Source organism: Polyodon spathula, chromosome 51, assembly GCF_017654505.1.
Source record: "Polyodon spathula isolate WHYD16114869_AA chromosome 51, ASM1765450v1, whole genome shotgun sequence".
Lineage (NCBI taxonomy): Eukaryota > Metazoa > Chordata > Actinopteri > Acipenseriformes > Polyodontidae > Polyodon > Polyodon spathula.
In genome coordinates this window covers 85,708-95,707 of record NC_054584.1, presented here as the reverse complement: position 1 = coordinate 95,707, position 10,000 = coordinate 85,708, and the positions used below count along the sequence as shown (strand labels likewise).

The window sequence follows — 10,000 nt, the reverse complement described above, 5'->3', positions numbered from 1 at the left end:
CTTTACCAGACCTCTCTGTGCTTTACAATGCTTCCCTATGCTTTACCAGACCTCTCTGTGCTTTACAATGCTTCCCTATGCTTTACCAGACCTCTCTGTGCTTTACAATGCTTCCCTATGCTTTACCAGACCTCTCTGTGCTTTACAATGCTTCCCTATGCTTTACCAGACCTCTCTGTGCTTTACAATGCTTCCCTATGCTTTACCAGACCTCTCTGTGCTTTACAATGCTTCCCTATGCTTTACCAGACCTCTCTGTGCTTTACAATGCTTCCCTATGCTTTACCAGACCTCTCTGTGCTTTACAATGCTTCCCTATGCTTTACCAGACCTCTCTGTGCTTTACAATGCTTCCCTATGCTTTACCAGACCTCTCTGTGCTTTACAATGCTTCCCTATGCTTTACCAGACCTCTCTGTGCTTTACAATGCTTCCCTATGCTTTACCAGACCTCTCTGTGCTTTACAATGCTTCCCTGTGCTTTACCAGACCTCTCTGTGCTTTACAATGCTTCCCTGTGCTTTACCAGACCTCTCTGTGCTTTACAATGCTTCCCTGTGCTTTACCAGACCTCTCTGTGCTTTACAATGCTTCCCTATGCTTTACCAGACCTCTCTGTGCTTTGCAATGCTTCCCTGTGCTTTACCCATCCTGTCTGTGCTGTATCACACTGCGCTGTGTGGGAAACCTTTTAATGAAACTGAATCATTAATAATTTAAAGAACGCCAGTCTATCATGCAGAGCCCCGTGTGCAGTTCTAATGTGTTTTGAACCGTGAGGAATATTGTAAGGTAAACTGGTGCATTCGAATAATATATTATTATTATTATTATTATTATTATTATTATTATTATTAATAATTATTATATAATATTAATTTCTATTATTATTATTATTATTTAGCAGACGCGTTTATCCAAAGCGACTTAAACAAAATATAGAAAAGCTGTCCTTTAATCAGACATTATCTGCGAATCTATTTGATGGGTCAGTCAGTGAATTTAAACACAGAACAAATTAACAGAGAAATCAAGAATAATTAATTAATCGAGGGTCACGTCGTCTGCCCGTCAATAAAAAGGGCCGTTCCCGCCGAAGTCAAGCCATCACCGGTTGGCTGAGCTGGATGTCAATCATATCGCCGCCTTCAGCGATTGGTTGGAGCGAAACAAACGGCGGCTGTGTTTTTTTATCTTTCCATTCCGGCGCCGGCTATTGGTCACAGAGACCGCCAGTCTGTGAATCCGGGTTCGGATTGGCCGCGGAGTGGAAAGTGGGCGTGCGCAGCGGACCCGGGTCAGCCAGCCCCTACAGGCGGCGAAGAGAAGCCCGCATTTCAGCGGGATCGTAGCGGCGATTAAAAAGAGGATATCCAGGCTTCTGGGCATCTTCGGGAAAGAATATTAATTAATTAACAAACAAACAAGCAAACAAACCAACCAACCAACCCGAGCCAGGCTTCTCATCGAAACAAGGTAAGAAAACGGCTTTTAAATAACGAGGGAGGCGTTTAAATTACTCGCGGTTTCCCAGCCGAGGGGGGGAACAGATACGTTTGTGCAAAAAATAAATAAAAAATAAATAATAAAAAGTACAATTAAAATACAAAATGGTTTGTTTTGTTTTTCTTATAAAAGCAATTGTTTTGAATTCACGCGCAAGCCAGCCGTGTCGTCACACGCGTGCGCCGCGTCATTGCTGCTCGACTTTTTGTAGTTTTTTTTGTATTTTTCCTAAGTAATAATTCCTGAAAACGGGCGGTTTGCGAGCTCCCGCAGCCGCAGGGCGGATTCAGCAGCCAGCCCCCTCCGGGCGGGGTGTGATCCGCGCTGCCTCGGGTCCGAGGTCCCGCTGTGCGTGTTTGTGAGCGCAGGGCGGCTTGCGTGGAAAGACTACATTTCCCATCCATAGCTAATCACCGCGACGCCAACTTCTAATTCAGTTCCTTCAGTCTGTGTAACTCTTCACGCCTTGCTGTGCTTAACGGTAACATTATCATTATTGTTATTAATTCCGTGTCGTTATAGCCCTGGTCTGATTACCCGGCTACTTTTCTTCTTGTTGTGGAAAATCCTTCTCTTTGTCTCCTGCCTGATCTGTTAATTTCGCCGGCATAGAGTCCAGTGAAAGCTGCTGAATAATGTTCCCTTGTTCTCATATTGAATTGCACCCCCTCTATATAGAATGAACTCCCTCAGCTTCATAGAGTCCAGTGAAAGCTGCTGAATAATGTTCCCTTGTTAACATATTGAATTGCACCCCCTCTATATAGAATGAACTCCCTCAGCTTCATAGAGTCCAGTGAAAGCTGCTGAATAATGTTCCCTTGTTCACATATTGAATTGCACCCCCTCTATATAGAATGAACTCCCTCAGCTTCATAGAGTCCAGTGAAAGCTGCTGAATAATGTTCCCTTGTTCTCATATTGAATTGCACCCCCTCTATATAGAATGAACTCCCTCAGCTTCATAGAGTCCAGTGAAAGCTGCTGAATAATGTTCCCTTGTTAACATATTGAATTGCACCCCCTCTATATAGAATGAACTCCCTCAGCTTCATAGAGTCCAGTGAAAGCTGCTGAATAATGTTCCCTTGTTCTCATATTGAATTGCACCCCCTCTATATAGAATGAACTCCCTCAGCTTCATAGAGTCCAGTGAAAGCTGCTGAATAATGTTCCCTTGTTAACATATTGAATTGCACCCCCTCTATATAGAATGAACTCCCTCAGCTTCATAGAGTCCAGTGAAAGCTGCTGAATAATGTTCCCTTGTTAACATATTGAATTGCACCCCCTCTATATAGAATGAACTCCCTCAGCTTCATAGAGTCCAGTGAAAGCTGCTGAATAATGTTCCCTTGTTAACATATTGAATTGCACCCCCTATAGAATGAACTCCCTCAGCTTCATAGAGTCCAGTGAAAGCTGCTGAATAATGTTCCCTTGTTAACATATTGAATTGCACCCCCTCTATATAGAATGAACTCCCTCAGCTTCATAGAGTCCAGTGAAAGCTGCTGAATAATGTTCTCTTGTTAACATATTGAATTGCACCCCCTCTATATAGAATGAACTCCCTCAGCTTCATAGAGTCCAGTGAAAGCTGCTGAATAATGTTCCCTTGTTCTCATATTGAATTGCACCCCCTCTATATAGAATGAACTCCCTCAGCTTCATAGAGTCCAGTGAAAGCTGCTGAATAATGTTCCCTTGTTCTCATATTGAATTGCACCCCCTCTATATAGAATGAACTCCCTCAGCTTCATAGAGTCCAGTGAAAGCTGCTGAATAATGTTCCCTTGTTCTCATATTGAATTGCACCCCCTCTATATAGAATGAACTCCCTCAGCTTCATAGAGTCCAGTGAAAGCTGCTGAATAATGTTCTCTTGTAACATATTGAATTCCACCCCGTCTATATGAATATGATTATTATTGTTATGAAAGTGTGGTGAATGACATCACAAGCAGGCTCTTGTTCAGTCTGATTCTGCAGATTTTCTTCAGATGCTCTGCAGCGGGGATCAGCAGGTGTACTAACTGTAGTCCAGTCAAGTGCACTACCTCAGCTTAGAAAAGACAGAACCAAGTGGACTGGATTTGATAGGCTGGGACTGACCCAGGATGTGCAGAATGGGATAGAATTAAATAAAAGGCAAGCTAATGTCTCTAATGTAAAGGAATGGCATTGTCAGTGTTCAGGACCCTGTGATGCCAGGAGTCCGTGCAGGGTGAGACGGCAGCGAGAGCTGCGTGTGTGTCCTCCTCCCGGTCTGTCCCCTCTGTTCACCCCACCTCTCTCTTGCAGGGGGCCGGCCGGCGATGGCGTCCCCGGTGGACGTCTCCAGGATGGAGCAGGAGGTGGTGGAGGAGCTGGGGGTGTCCATGGATGAGCTGCGGGTCTGGATCGACCACGAGGTGGAGAAATGTGACTTCATCAAGCAGCGCAAAGCGCAGCTGAGAGAGCTGGAGAGCTGGGTGCAGCAGAAAGAGGCCGAGGTGGAGTCTGTGGACAAGCTCTTTGTGGACGCTTCACAGTACGGACTCCTGCTTCTTCTCCTGCTTCTCGCTTGGAGCCTGGTTTCAGGAGACTGTAGGTTTCGGGGGGGGGGGGGGGGGGGGGGGGGGGGGGGGGGGGGTCTCCTGGAACCAGCTTTCAAGCCACACTGATATTAATAACAATTCTAGCTGTGTTGTGTTTACAAAACTATTATATCCTGTCTCTATCTGTCTATCTATCTATCTCTGTATATCTATCTATCTCTTTTTTACAGTCTTTTCCATATATAAATAAATGCACGCATGCACGCACACACACACAGTCTTATACAGAAAAAAACAATGCAGCAGTTATTGATAAGAGAATGATGGAGGCCCTCTTAAGATGGCTTCTCCTGATTGTTGTGAGATAACAGCCCCCCCCTCCCCAGCTCTTCAGGCTGTGTTTAGCTCACACACGCTCCTAAACAATGATAGTGCAACCACACATCAAGAGGGTCCGGTCCTGGTCCTGGACCGGCGGTGGCCCTCCTGGGTTTGAAGTGTTTATTAGAAGTTGGTCCAGTTAATTAATTTTAGGGTACAGTTGGAACAGAAACCAGGAGGGACAGCGGCCCCCCCAGGACCAGGACTGGAGACCCCTGTCAATCATTCTTGATGCCCATAAACACTCTGACGTGCTGACTCTGCCCCCCCCCCCTCCTCCCTGTCAGGTCTGTGGTGGACTGCGAGGCTCTGGTGAAGGAGCTCTACTCCAAGCTGAGTCTGAGCTATCGGGAGAGCAGCTCTGAGGACGAGGGCGCGGGCTCCAAGGGGGGCAGAGAGGGTGAGGTCATCGAGATCGACGATGAGGAGGACGAGGACGACGAAGTGGTGGTGGACGAGGAGCACGGTACGAGAGAGAACCAGGGGGCGGAGCTGCAGCCCGGTCCCGCTGTAACCGCGTCTGCTGGGTCTCGGAGAACCAGGGGGCGGAGCTGCGGCCCGGTCCCGCTGTAACCGCGTCTGCTGGGTCTCAGAACCAGGGGGCGGAGCTGCGGCCCGGTCCCGCTGTAACCGCGTCTGCTGGGTCTCAGAACCAGGGGGCGGAGCTGCGGCCCGGTCCCGCTGTAACCGCGTCTGCTGGGTCTCAGAACCAGGGGGCGGAGCTGCGGCCCGGTCCCGCTGTAACCGCGTCTGCTGGGTCTCAGAACCAGGGGGCGGAGCTGCGGCCCGGTCCCGCTGTAACCGCGTCTGCTGGGTCTCAGAACCAGGGGGCGGAGCTGCGGCCCGGTCCCGCTGTAACCGCGTCTGCTGGGTCTCGGAGAACCAGGGGGCGGAGCTGCGGCCCGGTCCCGCTGTAACCGCGTCTGCTGGGTCTCGGAGAACCAGGGGGCGGAGCTGCGGCCCGGTCCCACTGTAACCGCGTCTGCTGGGTCTCAGAACCAGGGGGCGGAGCTGCGGCCCGGTCCCGCTGTAACCGCGTCTGCTGGGTCTCGGAGAACCAGGGGGCGGAGCTGCGTCCCGGTCCCGCTGTAACCGCGTCTGCTGGGTCTCAGAACCAGGGGGCGGAGCTGCGGCCCGGTCCTGCTGTAACCGCGTCTGCTGGGTCTCAGAACCAGGGGGCGGAGCTGCGGCCCATTTGCACTTGGTTGAATCCAAGATTTCATTTCTGATATTTTGTTTTCGTTCTCCTCCTTGCAGTCGTTCCTGCAGCGAAGCCGGCTGCTCCCAACGCCAAGGATCCGGCAGTGGTGAGGATCGGACCGTTTCCTTTATTTCATTTCATTTTTTGCTGTTGTTGTTTAAGTATAATTTCGTGACCCCTCCCTGGTTTTAAAGGATTCGTTGTTCTCTGCAGTGAGTGATGTTAGATTTCCAGCCTCGTCGTCTCTATTGTTTTTCAGTTTAAAGATGCAATGGCCGCTATGAAGAAGTCTGCTCAGGAGGTCCAGAAGTTTGTGGATGCCGTTTCCAAGAGCAGCCCTGAGCCCCCCTCCACCTCCCTGCTGAACCGAGGTGAGCGAGAGAGCTGTCTGTCTGTCTGTCTGTCCCCCCTCCACCTCCCTGCTGAACCGAGGTGAGCGAGAGAGCTGTCTGTCTGTCTATCCCCCCTCCTCCTCCCTGCTGAACCGAGAGGAGCGAGAGAGCTGTCTGTCTGTCTGTCTGTCCCCCCTCCACCTCCCTGCTGAACCGAGGTGAGCGAGAGAGCTGTCTGTCTGTCTGTCTGTCCCCCCTCCACCTCCCTGCTGAACCGAGAGGAGCGAGAGAGCTGCGTGCCCGCTAACAAAATTGGGTGTGCATGTCTGTCTCTGGCTGTCTGTCTGTCTATCTATCAATGTATCTGTCTGTATATCTCTCTGTCTGTCTGTGTATCTGTCTCTATCTCTCTATCTCTCTCTCCTCCCAGCCCCCGCAGCGGTGGGATAGCTGCTTACTGCTGTTGTTTTTGCGTGCTTGTCTCCAGGACCCCCAGCCCCTCAGAGTGTCTCCTCCCAGCCCCCGCAGCAGGCAGGGGACGCCGCAGTGAAAGAGGGGGAGCTGGTGCTGTACATGCGCATCCTGGGCAAGAAGAGGACCAAGACCTGGCACAAGGGCACCTTGATCGCCATCAACCCCACGGGTAGGAGTGCCGCCCACACACACGATCGCAGAGACGACTGGACTGAGCGGGTTCAAGCGTGTGTGTGTGTGTGTGTGTGTGTGTGTGTGTGTGTGTGTGTGTGTGTGTGTGTGTGTGTGTGTGTGTGTGTGTGTGTGTGTGTGTCACTGTGTGTGTGTGTGTGTGTGTGTGTGTGTGTGTGTGTGTGTGTGTGTGTGTGTGTGTGTGTGTGTGTGTGTGTGTGTGTGTGTGTGTGTCACTGTGTGTGTGTCATGTGTGTGTGTGTGTGTTGTCAGGTGTGTGTGTGTGTGTGTGTGTGTGTGTGTGTGTGTGTGTGTGTGTGTGTGTGTGTGTGTGTGTGTGTGTGTGTGTGTGTGTGTGTGTGTGTGTGTGTGTGTGTGTGTGTGTGTGTGTGTGTGTGTGTGTGTGTCACTGTGTGTGTGTGTGTGTGTGTGTGTCACTGTGTGTATCAATGTGGTCTGATATTAACAGCTCTGATCATCACCTAGAAATTTTGAATTTAGATGTAAAAAAAAAACAAAACCGTGATTATGAGTGTAATTGAGGTGTTTTATTTGACATCACGTGATCAGAAATAACTGCAGAATGAAAACGCAGTTTTACACCAAGTATCTGGAGAACTATACAGAGCGGCGGCTGTGTAATTATTCACCGGATTTTCATTCGACTTTATGAAGCAAAATTAAGTTTTAATTCTATAGGGTGACGCAGAACACGTGACCATAGCTGCATGTGTGCATGCGTGCAAGACTCCCTCTGCATAAGCAGCTGGATCCCTTCCTCATGACTTGTCCTCACGCCAGTTTCACCCATGTCAGGTTTAGCGCTGGACATCCAGGGGGCTCACCCTCCTGTCTCTCTCTCCTAACACCTCAGGCTCGGGCAGCTTCAAATACAAAGTGAAATTCGACAACAAGGGGAAGAGCCTGCTGTCGGGGAACCACGTGGCGTTCGACTACCACCCCGCGCTGGACAGGCTGCACGTGGGCGCCCGCGTGGTCGCCAAGTACAAGGACGGGAGCCAGGTGTGGCTCTACGCGGGCGTGGTGGCAGAGATGCCCAACAGCAAGAACAAAATGAGGTGGGTCCTTCTTAAAGCAGGACGTCCCGTCAGCTTCTCTACTGTAAAGCAACGCAGGGCAGGGGGAACGAGGCTCCCGCTGCACGGCGGTGTGATCCAGTCCTGGTTTCACTGTGAGTTTAATAATCAGACTCCCGCTGCACAGCAGTGTGATCCAGTCCTGGTTTCACTAGGAGTTTAATAATCAGACTCCCGCTGCACAGCAGTGTGATCCAGTCCTGCTTTCACTAGGAGTTTAATAATCAGACTCCCGCTGCACAGCGGTGTGATCCAGTCCTGCTTTCACTAGGAGTTTAATAATGAGACTCCCGCTGCACAGCAGTGTGATCCAGTCCTGGTTTCACTAGGAGTTTAATAATCAGACTCCCGCTGCACAGCAGTGTGATCCAGTCCTGCTTTCACTAGGAGTTTAATAATCAGACTCCCGCTGCACAGCAGTGTGATCCAGTCCTGGTTTCACTAGGAGTTTAATAATCAGACTCCCGCTGCACAGCAGTGTGATCCAGTCCTGGTTTCACTGTGAGTTTAATAATCAGACTCCCGCTGCACAGCGGTGTGATCCAGTCCTGGTTTCACTGTGAGTTTAATAATCAGACTCCTGTATTTTTGTCTAGTTTAATTTGCCTCCCATTTAGAATGGGGTTACTCCCTATTCTATTAAAAACAATAGATTTGAATTAGTTTGCTCCTCTTGCTGACTATTCCAGAGACGCAGATGGTTTTGATCCGAGTGAGCAGGCGTAGTCTTCAGCACTGAAGCGCTCCGCTGTTTCTCTCCCCCAGGTTTCTGATCTTCTTCGATGACGGCTATGCCTCTTACGTCAGTCTGCCAGAGCTGTACCCGATCTGCCGGCCGTGTGAGTGCGGAGCACATGCTACGTTTAAAATCATTATTCTCAATTTTTTTTTTCATTAAGTACCATGGAAAACTACAGTATGCTAACGTGACGTTATTCAGCAGGTTTTGCTCGACTTTATGAAGCCAAATGAGTTCACCCATGTGTTTAAGCTACTGAAATGAATGCTTGTTAACCTCATGGCAAAGCTGAATTTTTCTCTCTCTGGCTCTCTGTCTCTCTCCATCTCTCTATCTCTGTCTCTCTCCATCTCTGTCTCTCTCTCTCTCTCTCTCTCTGTTTCTCTGCCTCAGTGAAAAAGACCTGGGAGGATATCGAGGATGCTTCCTGCCGTGACTTCATCGAGGAGTACGTCACCTCCTACCCCAACCGGCCAATGGTGCTGCTCAAAGCAGGTCAGCTGATCAAGACGGAGTGGGAGGGGACCTGGTGGAAGTCCCGCGTGGAGGAAGTGGACGGCAGCCTGGTGAAAATCCTCTTCCTGGTGAGGTGCTTTCAACGCACGCTGCCACACACGCCTGCGCCTACTGCCCCGCACGCACACTACAGTTTAATAATCACACCCCTGAGCCCCTCCACTCTCTGTGTGTGTAATCAGTATAGTAATCACACCACTGCCCCGCAGTATAGCACACTGAGCCCCTCCACTCTCTGTGTGTGTAATCAGTATAGTAATCACACCCCTGAGCCCCTCCACTCTCTGTGTGTGTAATCAGTATAGTAATCACACCCCTGAGCCCCTCCACTCTCTGTGTGTGTAATCAGTATGAGCCCCACCCCTGACCCCTCCACTCTCTGTGTGTGTAATCAGTATAGTAATCACACCCCTGAGCCCCTCCACTCTCTGTGTGTGTAATCAGTATAGTAATCACACCCCTGAGCCCCTCCACTCTCTGTGTGTGTAATCAGTATAGTAATCACACCCCTGAGCCCCTCCACTCTCTGTGTGTGTAATCAGTATAGTAATCACACCCCTGAGCCCCTCCACTCTCTGTGTGTGTAATCAGTATAGTAATCACACCCCTGAGCCCCTCCACTCTCTGTGTGTGTAATCAGTATAGTAATCACACCCCTGAGCCCCTCCACTCTCTGTGTGTGTGATCAGTATAGTAATCACACCCCTGAGCCCCTCCACTCTCTGTGTGTGTGATCAGTATAGTAATCACACCCCTGAGCCCCTCCACTCTCTGTGTGTGTGATCAGTATAGTAATCACACCCCTGAGCCCCTCCACTCTCTGTGTGTGTAATCAGTATAGTAATCACACCCCTGAGCCCCTCCACTCTCTGTGTGTGTGATCAGTATAGTAATCACACCCCTGAGCCCCTCCACTCTCTGTGTGTGTGATCAGTATAGTAATCACACCCCTGAGCCCCTCCACTCTCTGTGTGTGTAATCAGTATAGTAATCACACCCCTGAGCCCCTCCACTCTCTGTGTGTGTAATCAGTATAGTAATCA

General features: G+C 49.9%; 1 protein-coding gene across 3 annotated transcripts in view; it reads left to right on the top strand.

Annotated features, from left to right (window-relative positions):
- The first annotated feature begins 1,293 nt into the window (after positions 1–1,293).
- Positions 1,294–10,000, top strand: part of LOC121306955 (histone-lysine N-methyltransferase SETDB1-like) — a 20,297-nt gene continuing 11,590 nt past the window's right edge. For 2 of the 3 annotated variants that reach the window (XM_041238980.1, XM_041238978.1), the window contains exons 1-9: positions 1,294–1,476; positions 3,811–4,039; positions 4,715–4,893; positions 5,685–5,734; positions 5,888–5,999; positions 6,448–6,603; positions 7,480–7,684; positions 8,468–8,541; positions 8,835–9,025. In XM_041238980.1, coding sequence (XP_041094914.1) covers positions 3,825–4,039; positions 4,715–4,893; positions 5,685–5,734; positions 5,888–5,999; positions 6,448–6,603; positions 7,480–7,684; positions 8,468–8,541; positions 8,835–9,025 — 1,182 coding nt within the window. In that variant the 5' untranslated portion in view covers positions 1,294–1,476; positions 3,811–3,824. Of the gene's footprint in view, positions 1,477–3,810; positions 4,040–4,714; positions 4,894–5,684; positions 5,735–5,887; positions 6,000–6,447; positions 6,604–7,479; positions 7,685–8,467; positions 8,542–8,834; positions 9,026–10,000 lie in introns of those variants that run through there. The other variant, XM_041238981.1, reaches the window with a different exon arrangement.